Source organism: Trematomus bernacchii, unplaced genomic scaffold (assembly GCF_902827165.1).
Source record: "Trematomus bernacchii unplaced genomic scaffold, fTreBer1.1, whole genome shotgun sequence".
Lineage (NCBI taxonomy): Eukaryota > Metazoa > Chordata > Actinopteri > Perciformes > Nototheniidae > Trematomus > Trematomus bernacchii.
In genome coordinates, this window is record NW_022987564.1 from 11361653 (window position 1) to 11379084 (window position 17432).

The 17432-nt window shown below is 36.7% G+C and overlaps 2 protein-coding genes across 4 annotated transcripts; one reads left to right on the forward strand and one right to left on the reverse strand.

Annotated features, from left to right (window-relative positions):
* Positions 1 to 472: 472 nt before the first annotated feature.
* LOC117478366 (transmembrane protein 268) lies at positions 473 to 9571 on the reverse strand. Of its 2 annotated transcripts, none has more exons than XM_034125379.1 (9): positions 9326 to 9571; positions 4861 to 4989; positions 4236 to 4330; positions 4011 to 4118; positions 3467 to 3619; positions 3122 to 3232; positions 2503 to 2592; positions 2048 to 2254; positions 473 to 1394 (listed from the first exon to the last, which is right to left on the reverse strand). In XM_034125379.1, exons 2-9 carry the CDS (start codon positions 4979 to 4981, stop codon positions 1227 to 1229), a joined length of 1053 nt encoding a protein of 350 aa, XP_033981270.1. In that variant the 5' UTR covers positions 4982 to 4989; positions 9326 to 9571; the 3' UTR covers positions 473 to 1226. The 2 variants fall into 2 exon arrangements, with proteins under 2 accessions (XP_033981270.1, XP_033981269.1); XM_034125378.1 differs by having other exon boundaries at positions 2048 to 2266; positions 9326 to 9568.
* Positions 9572 to 10980: 1409 nt separating this feature from the next.
* neu1 (neuraminidase 1) lies at positions 10981 to 16547 on the forward strand. Of its 2 annotated transcripts, none has more exons than XM_034125116.1 (7): positions 10981 to 11241; positions 12269 to 12458; positions 12817 to 13079; positions 13771 to 13953; positions 14626 to 14845; positions 15108 to 15352; positions 15437 to 16547. In XM_034125116.1, exons 1-6 carry the CDS (start codon positions 11152 to 11154, stop codon positions 15326 to 15328), a joined length of 1167 nt encoding a protein of 388 aa, XP_033981007.1. In that variant the 5' UTR covers positions 10981 to 11151; the 3' UTR covers positions 15329 to 15352; positions 15437 to 16547. The 2 variants fall into 2 exon arrangements, with proteins under 2 accessions (XP_033981007.1, XP_033981006.1); XM_034125115.1 differs by having other exon boundaries at positions 10982 to 11241; positions 15108 to 15344.
* Positions 16548 to 17432: the final 885 nt, after the last annotated feature.

Consider the following 17432-nt stretch of genomic DNA (forward strand, 5'->3'; position numbering starts at 1 on the left):
TCCCACCTTCAGTGTCTCCATCAAACCTCTTTCTATTGGTTATATTGTTTAGGCCCTCACTTTTTTCTGATAGGATTCAACTACAAACCAATGTTTTTGCTGAAAAACAAATGTAAAATAGCAACACTGCTAGCCTCTTGAGACCCGGAAAAAAGGTTTTAATATTTAAAGCATCTATTTTTTGCATAATTTGAATTTCAGAGAAATATCAATAAATATTTTGTTCTCAATATTTTTTTAATATTTATTTAAAAATATGTTTCCTGCAGTGGACATGGGGTACATCTTTTCTATGAAACACAGATTACAAGGTTCTATTTGGAAACTAAATGGAAATTAATTTTCAATTTGTTAAACTGAGTAAAATACCAGAGTACTTCTTCTAACTTCACCAATAAATCAACATCAAAAATAGTTCTGCAATTAAAATCCAGTGGAACAATGAAAGTAAGTTCATACGTATACTCAAGTATTGTACTTATATGGGGAATTTTAAAATACTTTACGTAAGCAGTTTACTTCATACTTTCACTTCGCTACATTTTAGAGAGTTATTTGTTTTTCCAACTGAAACATAAAAATGCAACAAATGAAACTGCTGACAAACTGACAATAAAAGGTCAGACGATAAAAAGATTGAAAACCACTAGTTTAATTTGTATCTTATTATGAAAAGTAACTTTAATTACAGCTGTTTTAATGTAGTGCTACTTACGACACTTCCATATAAACTGTACTGAAGAAGAAGTATTAAGTAGCATGAAATGAAAATACTAAAGTACCTTAACATTGTACCAAGGTACAGAACTTGAGAAACTATACTGAGTTACTTTCCACCACTGTCTTCAGCTCAACCATAAACAGACATACTAAATAATCTACTGCAAATCAAATCACAAGATTTTTTATAATATTTGTGCAAATACTCAAAACATCAGTAACTAAGGCCGTGATTGTCATGTGTACAGGAGTGCAAACATTGTTTTACAGCATCCGGACCAGACAGCGTTTGGCACAGTGCAGGAATTGTTGGGAACAAATGGACGAGGATCCAGGTGATGCAAACACAGAGCTGGCGTAAGAAAAACATCAGTACAGGCGCCTGCAGACTGGAGTGTGAAGCTCCAAACAAGTCCTTCATTTAAGGAAATGATCCAACAAGTCAGTTTGTCTCCAGAGCATAGGTGCAAAGTTAAAAAAGTCACGCTCCATGAAGCAGGTTTCTGTTATCGAAGGATCTGCTTTTTTATGTACTGGCAGAGGCAGAGAGGGGCGGTGGTGCAGTGGTTCCTCCGGGGACGGAGGCGGTGGTGGGTCGGTCCTGACAGCCGCTGGGACACCAGCAGCTTCACGTACGCTGCACTGTAGGTCATCAGAAGCTGGTAGGCTTTGGCCTGCAAAGAAGAGTATTAGAAATCTTAGTAACCTTCTTGATTCAAAATATTAAAACATAATGGCTATTCCTATTTACAATTCCATTATCCAGCCATTTGTTTTATTTTATACTGTATATAGCTTCACACTTCTGATACATTAAACTGTGAACTAAAACTTAAGACTTAAACTAACTCACACACTTTGAAACTCTGAAACAAACTAAACTTAAATGAAATCTAAAAGTAAATAAACATTTTAAAAGTAATTGAAGATGAAACATTTTAAACTTTAAATGTATGCGCAAACCTAGCTGCTTTTTTTTATTTTTTATGTTGCTATGGACAATCTGCAATAAATGCACATTCTATGGACAATGTTGCACCAAAGATATTGCTATTGATGTGACTGTTATTTTGTATATATTGATTGTTGTGTTTTTTTAATCTTAATGTGTGCATATGTATAAATGTGTCTGTTGATTGTGTATAGGATATACATATTTTATACATATTTGTATACATATCTGTATATTGTATAATTTAATTTTTGTATCCGGGATTGTTGGAAACGTCATTTCGATCTCTCTGTCTGTACCACACAAACTGAAAGATTGAGCTCTAATATGCATTTCCTCAGTGTGGGAACAAATACATCTGTTAGCCTCCTTTACCTGAGCAGGTAGCGACTGGTCAGGGATGAGGCTGTAGTTGGTGGTGACTTTAGCAGCCTCTGGCGGGCTGGATGGAGTACTGCTGCCCGTGCTCTCCTGGCTCAGCAGAGGCCTCTGTTCATCAGGGTCCTGCTCCACATCTGACCCTCCAACATTGAGGTCAACCGCCGTTTCCTCCGCCACAAGGGCCAGATGCGACATTTTCTTCTTCAGTTTGTTCTGGTGAAACACCAATCCTTTTTATAATTTCCTTCCTTCTGCCAAATTGAAGCTATGAAATCTGAAGCCACCCTTTAAGGAGTAAACTTCTGTTTTCCTGAAGATATGGAAATTAGTATCCTTTCAACAGCAGCTGGAATTATGTTTCTATTGATTTCGGGGAAGAATTTACATTGAAGTACAAGAAAAAATCAATAGAGCAGCAGGTGAACAAACTGAGGGACAGATGTACTCACCTGGGTGTCATTCGCCACAAAGCTGCACTCCTCTAAAGTTTCAGTCAGTGCCCTCAGACAGCGGGACATGTCCCAATACACAAAAGACAGCTGCAGAGAGGTACAGAGAGACATATAAGACTTTATCAGAGGCTGCCAAAGAAAAGAATATTCATCAATTTGATGTAATGATACACTAGCATGATTCAGGAAAACGTAATGACCACAAACATCCAGTAAAAGTAATGTGTGGCCTTTATTTTATATTTAAGTGTATATTCCATACAAAGTATATGAATACATTGTTGGGAAATGTCTGGAAATGTGGAAGTATACAAAGTTTTCTAGATTAGGAAAGGGTTTGTATTTGCTTTGTCATTGTTGTGCTGTTCTGCCTACTGAGACGTTATCTTAATTGCAATCTTGCTGAGTCATTTACCACATGTTTCTTTTGTATCATTCTTCCGTCCCTCACAGTGTTATAAATAATCATGTTGAGTTTGTATTCCTTTTGTTCTCCCTGACAGGCAGAGCAAGTCAGAAAGTAAGAAGTAAGTAAGAAAAGACCAAAAGTTAGTACAATTCTGGTACATTTAGAAACCTTATTTTCTTGCAGTTTGAGTTTATTTATAAAACCAACCTGCATGTTTCCTGCGCAGGACTGCACCCAGTCAACCACGGCCACCATCAGCTTGTGTTTAACCAGCCTCTCATTCACCTGGATTAACCGGACGTCTAAATTCATGTCAATCTGACACAGAAACAGACAAAAAAACATGTTTTTAAATGAATTATTTCCAATTATAAGTATTTAATTTGATCTAAGTGTATTTGTGTCATTGGGCAATACATGCAGTCAAAACCAACACAACTATTGTGTCTATATTAATTACATTACCGAAATAACTTCAGATCCAAACTCAGATGTAAGTTATTGTAAATGTGTCAATGTTACTGTAAACATGGTATCAGACACCCCCCTTACCTCCTTGTTACTGCAGTGGAGGATGAATATGATGGCAGTGGTGAGGAAGATGGAGACCAGGCTGACAGAGAGGCAGAGGACCCAGTAGTCACTAACTGTGATAAAGACGTGGAGGGTGGAGAACACAGCGCACCACACCACCAGATACAGCACCTGGTGGAGGAAGAGCAAAGGTTGCTAGTATTAACCAGAAGTATAAAACTGCTCATTTTGGAAAATATGCGTTGCAGTTTACAATTTGTATTTGAGTTTCTTACAGCAAACTTCATTTATACAGACTTAGAGAACTTTAATATTGGTTGATCAATTGGTTGATTGATTGATTGATTGATTGGTTAATTTAATTATTGATTTATAGATGTATAGATTGATAGGTTGATTGATATATGTACTAATTGATAGGTGTATTGATTGATTGATTGATTGATTGATTGATTGATTGGTTGATTGGTTGATTGATTGATTGAGAGCAAGAGTACTACAGAAAGTAGCTTAGTAAGTAACTATAGTTGGTAAGATTACACAGAAACCCAGACAATCATACCGGTGCCATTAAGAAATGGAAGAGGGCCGAGTTGAAAACCATGTATCTCCTGACTGAGGGAACTTCCAGAGCTGTCTTCAGAGGAACCTCCATGTCTTCCTCTGGAATCTAAAACATTACAAAAATTAACAACCTCAAGTAAATAGAGATCAAAGTAAAGATATCTGAATGTTATGGTGCCACAGTGGGTCATATGTTTGTGTTGGTGTCTGGGTGTTTTCTGACCTGAAAGCCATCATTCTCAAGTTTGGCTCGGCAGAGAGACAGATCAAAGCTTGGGTTTAGCATCGAACAGCTGGGCATCGCCACAACACACTGACCTGAGAGAGAGACAGAGATAGAGAGAGAAGACTTTAAACCTATATTTTTTATTTTAACTACACACTTTAAAATCAGCCAGTGGTAAAAAGATGGGCCAATAGTCTTGCGCTGACAATGCTATATCTTTACAAAAGATTATGACATAATGCTCAATAATGTTTGTAAGGAAGTAAAACTAAAAATGACATGCCTTTATGTCTGTTTACTGGCATAGTCAGGCAGTTAAATCATGTGAGCATGAAGTGACGGTAACTACACGTGATAATACTTCACCAATGCTGTAGAAGTACTGGTTTTGTATAGTAGGGTTGGTCATGAGGTAAAACAAAACAGCTCTGCTATAGTTAGTAACACAAACTTTATGTGACTGAGATTTGTTTACTTTTGTTTCCAAAATTATTTAAGGATTTATTTAGGGGGAACGGGAAAGTCTGTTTGTTTTTAGTAAATTACAAATACGAGCTAATTGATGTTGTCTACATTCATTATTTATTTTTCACCAAATAAAAATGAAGAAGCAGTTTACTACCATTTGACCAGTCGGTTCTGTTGTTGTTGGACTGCTCTGACTGAGCTTTGGTTTCTCTGATCTGCACATCCATCTCACCGTCCTCCATCACGGAACAAACGTTGTTCTTGCTCTCCATCATTTCAGGTCCTAAGGAGGGAACGAGCATATCAGAGATAATCTGAGATTAACATTATAAAGCTTCTGTCTGATTAATAATATAACATTTGGAAATTGAAAGTTTGGAACAAAAAGAGGTAATTAAAATGTTTCATTGAGCTCTCAGGACCTGAAACCTTTCAATAAAATTAAAATAAAATCCATGATTTTTGTTTCAAATCAGGGAAAAAGAGAACGTTTCATGTGACAGCGGTCAAGTATATCAAGAAAACAATGCAACAAATCTAAATCCCGTATGTTACAAATGTAAACAGCATGACATTCAATGTGACTGTGACTGACACAGTATAAGTGGACACATTGATTATTCCATGCTTTTGTGTAAAAATGTGAAGGAAGTACATCTTTACTAAGTTCTTACATTACTAAATAATGTGATAACTTGCATTTACAAGTAAGCGGTAAAACATATTAATAACATGTTTTGCAATTGAGAGTAAGTAAAAACTAGTTAACTTTAGCAAGTTAGCAGAGAAGTTGAAATAGTTAGCTACAATCATGAATAGTTGAAAAATGTATCTAGCCTTAAAGGTCATTGATACATAGCGGATGTATTTAGCTAGCATTAAAGGTCATTGATACATAGCGGATGCATTTAGCTAGCATTAAAGGTCATGTATAAACAGTTTAAACATTTAACTGGCATACAAATCTAATGAATTGCCTGTTGAGGTAACTACCAACATGAAAACACAGTTGAAATAGCTAACTAGCATCAAAGGTAATGGAGAAACAGTTGCTAGCATCGAAGGTTATATACAGTTTATATATTATGCCATCAGCAAAGGTTATGGATAGCAGTTGAAATAATAGATAAACAGCTTAAATACTTAGCTTTAGTTAGTTGAAGTTGTTAATTAGCATCAAAGGCTTGGTCAAACATTTCATGGTGAGCTAAAAGTTATTTATAGTTGAAATGTTAAGCTTGAAAGACATAATGAATAAACTGTTGAAATAGTTGCAATGGATTACATTTATTGGTTTAACCGTTGAGCTAAATGTAATGGATAAACTATTAAAGAAGTTTGGTGAAAGTAATAGATTAGCATTTGAAATGGTTAGCATTAGTTAAAAGAAATGGTTACATGGTTAAAAAGTCCAGTGTCTGCCACTACAAGAAGTAGGCCTAACTGTTCAAGTAAGTAAGTCCTGAACACTGATTATTCTATTGTATGAAGCATATGTTGTGACTTTATAAATTAAAGTGTTAAAAAGAATTCAGTTTGTAATCCATTTATTTAAAAAATAAAACATGAATGGTGGATTAGGGACCAGGCCAATGGGTTAACTGTCACTCTTGAAGAAACAGAACAGTCATGCACCAATGTCTCTTTCTAGCAAACCCGATCTGATGAACCATAGCCTCTCGACTCTGAAAACATTTGCAGTTTATTTAAAGAAAGGCAGGAAACCAGATCACTTCTGCTTTCCGGACAAGTGTTCTTTACTGCAGTGACATGGTGATGGTGTTATCTGCTGACAGGGGCAGTAGATTAGGAGGCTGTTGTTTATTTATTTAATTATTCAGTTTAAAGAAGTAGATTTAAGTAAATATGCATTTTATACTTTATAAGCCTTTATAGTTGTCAATATCTGTCCTGCATTTAAAGAAAATGTCCAGAATGTCATGTATTATCATAGCAGTGCAGCTCAGCCTGTTAATGGAGGATAAGAGCTGTGTTTGGTCATGACTCTCCACAGCACATTTCGGCTGGTGCCCCACGGGAACGCATACGGCAAAACGCATAGGATTAACGCAATCGCAATCGCAAAAAAACTTCTGTCCACACGCAATATACACCGGATAGTGTCTGTTCACACGAGACAGCTCCGTTTAGCTCCAACCGCTGGAAAAAGCTGCAGTACATATGCCGAGCCTGTACGTGGCGCTGTTTTCCTCCACAAAAGCAGCGAAGAAGCAAGGTTGCCCTTCTGTTTATTCACCGTGGTGGGGGCCGAGGGAACTAGTGATGGGAATTCCGGCTCTTCTTGGTGAGCCGGATCATTTGGCTCGGCTCACCAAGAAGAGCCGGCTCTTTCGGCTCCCAAACGGCTCTTCAGTTTACCACATATTATACCTTTTATAATTCAATCAAATGTAGCCCTGTTTTGACTAATGATTTATATGTGTACACATATCACTTAAATTATTCAATACATCCTTTGTACTGAAGTATTCAAAAGTAAAAATTACATGTTTAATATCAATTATTTGCTGCATGTGGCCAATTGTTTTCATTGCATTTACAGACCCTTGTATCTCTCTGATACCACCCAATGAATGCACAGACTTGCTTGTAGAACCACGCTACACAAAGCAGATAGCAACACCTATAAAAACTTAAGCATAGACATTTAAAAAAAGGGGCTACTGTATCGACATTTTAAAATGATATTTAAAGAAAAGGCCCTGACAAAACAGCAGGGCTCTATTTCAGTATTAACTATAGAAAAAAAGACAGCAACAGCTGACATCAAATCTTTGCTGAGCCCAAGGATAATCATAAATAAATAACATAGTGAAAATAAATATATTGCAATGCTCAGTACAGCAGCATCCAACCGTCTCTAATCATAAAAAAACATAATGCAAATAAATGTATTGCAATGCTCAAAACAGCAGCATCCAACAGTCTCTAATCCTTGGATATTACATGCCACTGCATGCATGCACGGAGCAGCTGTAGCGCGGAGATCATCATATCATTCTGTCTTGTATTACTTAACAAAAAATAACAAAAACAAAAAAAACGCTCGTTCGCGGGCGCGAGCCGGCTCCCGTCGTTCACTTAAAAGAGCCGGCTCTTTGAGCCGGCTCGTTCGCGACCGACACATCACTAGAGGGAACTAGGCAGTTTTTCGCCGGTCAACGTGTGTAAAAGTTTAAATCTTCTGGACAAAATTATAAAAGTGCCGGTCAAAGGTCTTCTTTGTTATTTATTAAGCTTTAAAACAAATGAATAACGACTATATATAATAATAAAATACACGGAGCCTGTCCTCTCTTTTTCCTCTCTTCTGACAGCATCAGTGTCTGTCTCATGCAGCAGCTGATCCAGTAATGAGTGACCCGGCCGACAGTACAAAACAAACATATTTATAACTAGTTTAGGTAGTTTGAGAGGTAGGCTAATTAAAATAGCTAAGGGTGATGATCTGACTTGAAGTGTGTGTTTTGCAGCGGGAGGAGCTGCGTGTCTCCATCCTGTCAGATTAGACTTCACTCATGTTTATGTCCATATTGAGATAAAGATAAATAATCTGAATTCAGTGTGCAGTTTACTTTTGCGGGGGTGAGCAGCAGAGGTGGGGGGAGGCAGGGCTATTGCGTCATCATTATCACAAAATGATCGTATAGAGGCGATCACACGGAGCCGTATGACCCCCCAGAGTGCTCCGTTCCCAGATCTATCCACCTTTGGACCCGTTATCGTTTGCGGGGTCCGTTTCTATCGTTTAGTTACGGCCTCGTGTGGCAAAAAGGGCTATACGCAAGAGAAATATGCGGATACAACCCGTTTTCTTCCTCGTAGGGCACCAGCCATGACAGTTAGTTGTTCTATTTATAGCCAGCTCTCCTTCTCCCCTGCCTGCTTGTGACAACACCACATTTTAGCACTGAGGTGTGAACTCTCAATGCTCTACTTTATGACTTTCGCCCCTGCAGTATAACCGCTTTCTCTGCTATTATTCTAAAATGTCCACTTCCATACATGTAAATAAAGTAATATGGACTGTGGCCCTATTTATCATTGCCTGCTTATACTACACCTGTTCAGAAGGAGATAAAGAAAGCACAATATTTCTCATACATGTGCAAGAAGAGGGCTGTGTTCAAATACAGGCATAAGTGTTACTTCTCGATAGAGGAAATAGCATTTACTGTATTTCTTGAGCTTATCAGTACAAACGCAACTGACAATCCCTTATCTTAAAATTGCATCTTGGTTTGGTTATGTGTTGTTATGCATACTGCTGAACTAAATAAGTGTGTATATGTGTCTATATAGTGCAATTCTTGCAAACAAGAAAAGAAAATATATTTTTTTGTTACACTGATATTTGCTGGGATGCCATACTCCACATTGTTTTTAATGTTCATGCAATCAAATGCTCTCATATAATTTAAAGGTATAGAAAATAGGTGAAGGACGTCACATTTTAGGGTGAAAGGTTCCTTTAACAAGCTTGATTTTTTTCTGTGGCTGCCCGACATGTTTCATTGGAGAAGCTCACCTTTAAGACTGTGAGGTCTTGAAACCAAACCCAAAAGTGAAACCAGAAAGTCCCATGATGAAACACATACCTGCATTTAAGATCCATCATGTCAACATTGTGATAATTGTATTCCTTTTTCAGCCCATTTCTGTAGTAGATCCCTTGAAAGTAACCATGTCTTGCTTACAGACCGTGTCGTACTTTCACACTGAAATGAGCCCTAGCAGAGTTTCTTTCTGACTTCTCTCTTTCTGTTTCTCCCTCTCTCAGCGTGTGACTGAGATCAGCTCGGCCTCATGACTACAGGAATGTGGCTTGCGGTTCTCAGCTCAACAACGTCAAAACTAAAGAGAGCGAACTGTTATATGTAAAGGCGTATTAAGATGACATATTAACAATTTATCATGAGGTGGAGCTTGTGATTCGTCTGCCTTTTGTTTGCAATTATTGAGAGTTTCATGGTGTCCGGTGCAGCTTTACTGAAACTGCCACACATTAACATATTGTTATGGATCATTTGGGGTCATGCAAAATAAACAAATTATGTCATGCATGTTTCCCTTCCGCATTGTGAAGGATTGAAGTCTACAATTACAAAACATTAATCTCCTTTGTTCACATGTGAGACTTCCTTTGTTTGCTCTTTATGATTTCAATCAAAATCATTGTACAATTAAGGAAACCTTTGAATTTATGAAATGTAAATGATAACAATAGTGTTATCCTACAGCAACACTAACTTACTGCAAGGTTAAACTACTGAAAACTGCATACAGCTGTGTATAGAGTACAAGACTTCACACTGTAACACTGTTGGTGGCATGTATTCTGTTTTAGGAAAATTCTGCCTCCATGTGGATACAAGCTGTAAGTGTATAAACCAACATCTTTTTGTGTGGTACTTTTGGAAATTGACTAGATAGAAAATTAGATGCATAAATGAACTGAAATGAATAACACATAGTCTACTCTTTTTCTGCTGACACCATTTATCCATGCCTATTAAATACTAAACACAAATAATGAACTATTTTCCCAGGTGATCTTTTACCTCAGCAGAAATAAATGTCATAGACATGAAATATGTGCTTAATTAGATGTGAATTTCAAAGTGATAACAAACTAGTAACAAAACCGAGTTGAATAACAAGTTAAAAAGATAGTAAAGTCTAAACAGAATATACAGTAAATCCATTGGATCATCACATCGAACAACTAGTCTTTTGCCAATGCTTTATTGGTTAGAAATGCATTTTTATTTTAAATGCATAGCAAACGTGTCTAAAAACACAATACATTCTTATACGATGCAACATACAAAAACATTACAGAAAAGTACAATACAAAACTAAATACAATTAATAAATAGCAAGATCAAATGGAATAACAATCCTAATTTCTCCAGCTTTAAACAATAGGCCTATGTAATTTATTTGGCCCAGTTTTACCTTTATATAATGAAATTCTTTAAGAAATTAAAATGTTATATTTTATCTAACAAAACTGATTTAAGCATTCAGCAGCATCACATTCATAATCCTGTTGTAACTAAGCTATACATTTATGCCAATTTTTCAATATAATATCTCATTAAATACATCTCTTGTGTATGTTCATATGTATTGTTTTTTTTGTAGACTGTTTTCCTACATTGCACTAATTTACCGAATGAAAAATAACAAATCACTTCCTGTTTTATTTTGGAGCTTGCTGCTTGCTGCCGCTAGTCATGTGAGCTCCACCTTGGTCACATGACCTGAGCTGGAAGTATTTTGTGGATGAACCAGTTTCGCAGAGCATTTCCGCCTGTTATCTCAGCCGGTTTCTTGTTTTTGTGGATGCACTTTAAACGGACCATCTGCACTTTAATGTTATTTCTCTGTCGGAATACAGAAGAGTCTTTTAGAGTCTAACATGGAGACAGGAAGCTGCCGGCTCGCTGCTCTGTGGACACTTCTCTCCGTTGTGTTGAGTCCCTGTGTGTGTTCCTTCAGCCCTGATCAGGTACAGTAGACTGAAAACATCGAGTCCCCTGCTGTAGGAACACATGTTGATGAAACTGACAAATGTGTTCATTCAGCTTGATTTAATTGAAGTGTTGTGGCTTTATATTTCTTTCATTTTTGCAGCATATGCATGCATTTTTTCACATGTGGTGGTGGGATTAGTATTGAACTATTTGACTTAAGGAAGTAATGATACCATACTGTAAAAATCAAAAAGTATTATCTGCAAAATGTTGTTTCATTATGCGTAAATATAATTATATCAATGAGTCATTACCATTGAACATGTAAACAGTCATTTTGGGGGAGTAGTTACATGTGATTAAACAAGTAGGCCTAGTTGAATGACAACTACATTCCTATTTGCAGGTTAATTCAAGTAGATATATATTTATTCGCCATTATCTGAGTAGTAGACTTCCGAAGTGAATCAAATGTGTGTCATGAAAGGAAATACATATTCTTTATTGTATTATTGCTTTACTAAAATTGACCCCCCTTTTCTTAAAATATTAAATACATATTTTGTATTTGGGTTCCCCCCCCCAATTTATGACCTGAACAGCTGGATCCTTTTCACAATATAAATAAACTCAATTGAGTACATTTCTAGCTGGCATATCACTTTTTATATTATCTTTTTGTTTTACAAAGAAGTTGGAACTACTTTTTTTAAGCTTAAGTTAAGTTAACTCTATTTCTCTCTTGTATATAGTACACAAATATAAAGTAGGACAGAATGAAGACACTTAAGTAAGGTAACTCCAAATTGCACTTAAGTACAGTGCTTGAGTGTATGAGGCCAAAAGCTTTACATTCCACCACATTATATAAAACAGAAGCTCTTGTTGTTTGGGATAAATACATAATTGGCTTCCTAAAGTTAAAGTGTGATCATCACCTGCTTGTGTCACCTGACACCTGATAGGTATTTTTATAACTGGTAACTGGCAGCAGATTGTATTCAACCCATTCCCTTTGACAGCCTCTCTTAATTTCCTGCTTACTCTTTCTTTGCTGTCCAGATTGACCCTCTGATGTATGAAGAGCAGCTGCTGTGGGTGAGCGGGTCCCAGGGGGAGGTGAACACCTTCAGGATCCCGCTGATCACCTTCACATCCAAAGGAAGCCTACTGGCCTTTTGTGAGGGCAGGAAGGCGTCGGCCGGCGACATAGGAGCAAAGTTTCTTGCAATGCGGCGGTCAACAGACAAAGGCAGGGAAGACCACAACAGTCATACAAAACAATAAACACATCAAAAGCACACAGCCTGTAGACACACTCAATACACACACACACACACACACACACACACACACACACACACACACACACACACACACACACACACACACACACACACACACACACACACACACACACACACACACACACACACACACACACACACACACACACACACACACACACACACACACACACACACACACACACACACACACACACACACACATCTGTATAAGTAAAACAAAACTTGAATGTAATACATTTGGTGTAAATGAAGTCAGAATATATGCTGGAATCTTCTCCTTTCCCTCCTTTGGCCCTCCAGGAGCCACATGGTCCCCGACCGCCTTTATAGTCGATGATGGTTTGAAGCCAGATGGGCTGAATCTGGGCTCGGTGGTTGTGGACGAGGAAGTGGGCTCCGTGATTCTGGTCTACTCAATCTGCTTCCATAGATACCATTGCAAACCTTCCAGCACCATGATGGTGCAGAGCCTGGATGACGGCCTCAGCTGGAGTCTGCCCAAAAACCTGTCGGTTCAGTTGGGAGTGAAAGCCTTTGCTCCCGGACCGGGCTTTGGCATTCAGGTAAGACAACAAAACCATTTCATGTGAGAAGCTGTGGCTGAGCTGTTTTGTAGTTGTAAAGTTAGTTAAAATTCAAGCTAAATGTCACATTTGCTTTATTGCGATTTTTTGCGACCAACTTAGTGATTGACTCAAATGCATTTAGTAAGTTAATTTAACTTCAGGCAAATGAGAAGTGCTTTTTGTAAACTGAATAAACTAGATACTTCAATCAAATTAGGAAGTGAAAATTATATTTGTTCTAGATTCACATCTTGTTTTGTAAAACTGGTCAGCATATAAAGGTTAAAGTAGCAGTATATGTCAAATGTTTGCAGAGACACAATTTATTATTTAAATGGAAGGTTTTTATAATTGTGTAAATTAGTGGTTTATCCCTTCTACTGTATACAGTTATTATGAGCCGTTATGTTTCTGCAGAATTTTGCCAGTTTTTAGGGCACTAACCCTTCAGATTAGACCGACTGCAACAGGTCAGACACTGTAAATAATTCGAATGGTTTATTTAATTTAATATTCATGCCCTTGTAGCAGGCACATAATTATTTATGTCGTAAATCTCCCCTTTGGGAATGGTAATCTTGTCTTATTTTAATATCAACGCCTTTTCTTTTTTTTTTTTTAAAGATTCAACTTCACACTGTTGTTTATTGTGTGCTGAGTCTGCATTTTTTGTGTCTTTGCACTGCAGAAGCGCCATGACCCAGCTAAAGGAAGGTTGGTGGTGTGTGGTCATGGGACATTGGCGGGAGACGGAGTGTTTTGCATCCTGAGTGATGACCACGGAAGTAACTGGTACAATGGCGCCCAGCTGAAAAGCATCCCTTACAACCAGAAAAAGAAAGCACTGGACTTCAACCCTGATGAGTGTCAGGTAAATTGCTGTAGCCATGTCAACTGAAACTAAATCACTTGTGGGTTAAGAGATTTTGAGACAAAATTATCATATATGTATAATTAAAATGATAACAATGGTTCAATTTAAAATATCACCATTTTCCAAATACCTCCACACAACTATATATACATATTGACATTAAAAATCTTTATTATATTATATCGCCATTCATAAGTGTGTTTTTATATTAACAACTAATCAAATATCTTATATGTAATGTGAAACTGACAGAGAATTGCCACACATTTTTGCAACCCTGTTTTAGCTTTGACCTTCAAATGTACTTTATAAGTCTCAGTGCTCTTATAAACCCAGTTTCTAGCAGCTGTTTGCAGGCATTTATAAGTATTAAATATATGACAAGATTATATGATGAATCTACTGTATGCTGGTCATGTGAAGGCAGCTTTAGCCATAATAACTTTTAGTAGGGCTAATAATCTCTCAGCATTTTGTTGAGTTCTTCTGCCCTCTAGTGGGGAAAAGATTTGCAGCTGTCAAACGAATGTTTAGTAAAAACATGCAGTTATCTAAGCCGTCATGTGATGCCTCCATGGCAATCATTTCCAAGGTTTTATAATTAATCTAACACTATATAATAAATGTTCATATCATAAAGAAAGACTAATTCTCTCTGCTCCTCTGCAGCCGATTGAGTTGACGGACGGCACCATTGTCATCAACGTTCGAAACCAGAACCGCTACCACTGTAACTGTCGCATAGTGGTACGCAGCTATGACGGTGGGTTGACTCTGCCCATAGACGGTCTGTACTTTGACACTGAGTTAGTGGATCCTGCAGTAGCTGCTGGAGCTCTGCAGAAAGACGGAGTGCTCTTCTTCACCAACCCCTCCAGTGATCAACACAGTAAGAACAGCAAGAGTATCTTATTTTTCCTCAGATGTATCCCTAATACTTGGATGTAAAAGTAAAAATACTCTGTTACAAATACAATTCCTTGATTCAAAGGTTCCAAAGTGGGTTAAATGATATACTCAATTATTTTGCACTGCTGCTGCTTTCCTTATAGGCCAACAAAAATCCACTCATTTACTTTACATCAGACAAATCGTCTTCGTAAAAAGAAATCTTCAGTACATCATAATAACTCCTTGCCTTTTCCCCTCAGGAATTAACCTCACCTTACGTTGGTCGCTGAATAATGGCCATTCATGGATAAAACAAGCTATGCAGATTTGGGCGGGTCCAAGCGGATACTCCTGCCTGACATCACTAAAAAGCGGCTCTGCAGAGGACCAGAAGTTCATCTATGTCATCTATGAAAAGGGCCATAAGGACTATGACGAGACTGTCTCATTCGTCAAGATCCACCTGTATGGTGGCCGGTAGGGCATGTTGCTGGAAGGTAAGCAGGCAAGTAATTAAAATCAAAAGGCATGAAAACTGATTTCTATAGTTTGACTTTTGTTATAATTTCATGTTCTGATTGTTTCCCAGATTCAAATGTAGGAGTGAAAGGGAAAAGGAAGCTGTTTTTTTTCCACAACTTTCTCAGGAAAATATAAAGACTTTTTTAAACTCACTATGAAATTGAAAATGGGAATATGAGCGACTGAGCCCCATGAAACAATGAGAATGTTTGTGTTCAGCCTGTGATATTGTAAAAATGAAATGTTCTGCATATTTTATCTTTCTTTTCTCTAAGATTCCCACTATATATGAGACTGTATGAATAATGGACTGTATGTACATTTTTCTGTCCAAAAAACGTTTTCTGTACAGCTACAATGATTGGTGGGTTGCCTGTTGCTACACAAAACAAAAACATGACCAAGCAAGGTACAATTAAATGTTCAAGATTAGTTTCCAAGCAACATAAATCACACTGTCTTGAAGGGAACAGCAACATCTCGTTATTATACTAAATTATGACGATTAAAATATCACACCACAGTCTTCCATGAAGAAAAATACTAAGGGCATCAATCGCTAATTTATTTTACAAGCTGTCAGATTCACTGCAGGTTTGACGATGGTGTGAAAAGAAATCCTATTTCCTGAGATAATATAGGATGGGTTCTGCCATTATAACTACAGAAAATGTGTAAAATAATGTTTAGCCTTTTGTCATGCGTATGCACTTGTATGGTATTTCCTATGGGGTTGTTGAAGTATTTTAGAGAAAAAGAACAGTTATAATAAAAAAAATTAGGTCTGTGTGATTGAATGTATGCGTGAAAAGGAGCAAATCTGTTTATGATCTCATTATGATACCAAAGTGTCCTCTTTTGCACTGAACTCGTTGAAAAAAAATGCAAACTATTCCTTGTATTTATCATTTTACACAGGGTAACAATACATTGATTTCACGCATCTGTGTAATAAATGTTTTTCTAACAGTTTAAAAAACATTTTCTTTGTTGGCAACGCTGAGCAGATTTCCGTTGTCATGCATGATTAAGCAAGGCAACACTGACCTGAATTCACAAAAACCTCTCCATCAAAAATGCCTTAATAGTGTAATTGGTGCTTTACATTTTACAGTTATAAATTGTATGTATGTGTAAATGTCCTCTCTGTGGGACGAATAAAGGTATTCTGATTCTGATATTTACCTTTATTTTTGCATTAGGCCTATAACTGTTCAAATCTCAATGTGACTTGTACCTGCTCAATTAAAGGATAAACTCATATCTACATTTACACCTAGTAATTGATCATGTAATCCAGATGGCCAAATCCAGATTACAAAACATAAATCAATATAAACAGTAAATAAAAAATGTGGTAAAATGTGTGTATAATTAAATTGTCAAGACACATTTTTGGTGACATCTTAAAATCTGGCTATTTTTAAGTTGTTTTTTATGATAACTAATGCAATTAAGCAATTAAAAGCCTTTCCCATATGTTATAGAATAGACACCATACACCTTCAATTCGTGCAAGTATGGATTTTGTAATGATAATTTAATCAAAGGTGGCACTTTGTAGTCAGATCTTCTACTTAAGTAAAAGTAAGAAAACCATAGGAATAGGCCTACTGTTACAAGTAAAAGTCATGTATTCAAAATGTTACTCTAAAGTATTAGCATCTTTAAATATACTTAAAGTAAAATTTAAAAAAGTAACATTATGAAGATTGGCCTACTTCAGAATCATATATTAAATGTTTTGGTTATAATTATTGATGTGTTTGTCAAGCTGGTAAACTTGAAACCAATGTCAGCTAATTGTGAATTTAATCGAGGTGTATCTAAAGTATTTTTTAAGTGTTGATGTTATTGTTAATCATTCATCTATATCTGCAAAGAAACTAAAGTTACTAAATAAACGTAATGGAGTAAAAGTACAATATTTAACTCAAGTAAGTACAGTAGGCTACTTGAGTAAATGTACTTAGTTACTTTACACCACTGAATTTGACCAACTGTGCACTTTGTTTTTTTATATACATATTATATTATTTTTATTGAAAAAATGATCCTGTATG

Excerpts from the sequence above, each read along its gene's own strand:
- LOC117478366 (XM_034125378.1), bottom strand. The coding sequence starts at position 4,981 with ATGATGGAGAGCAAGAACAACGTTTGTTCCGTGATGGAGGACGGTGAG. Across the intron at positions 3,620-4,010 it reads TCCATTTCTTAATGGCACCG|GTGCTGTATCTGGTGGTGTG; the intron begins GTATGATTGTCT and ends TTCCTCCACCAG. Across the intron at positions 3,233-3,466 it reads TCCACTGCAGTAACAAGGAG|ATTGACATGAATTTAGACGT; the intron begins GTAAGGGGGGTG and ends TTTCTGTGTCAG.
- neu1 (XM_034125116.1), top strand. The coding sequence starts at position 11,152 with ATGGAGACAGGAAGCTGCCGGCTCGCTGCTCTGTGGACACTTCTCTCC. Across the intron at positions 11,242-12,268 it reads GTTCCTTCAGCCCTGATCAG|ATTGACCCTCTGATGTATGA; the intron begins GTACAGTAGACT and ends TTTGCTGTCCAG. Across the intron at positions 12,459-12,816 it reads GCGGCGGTCAACAGACAAAG|GAGCCACATGGTCCCCGACC; the intron begins GCAGGGAAGACC and ends TTGGCCCTCCAG.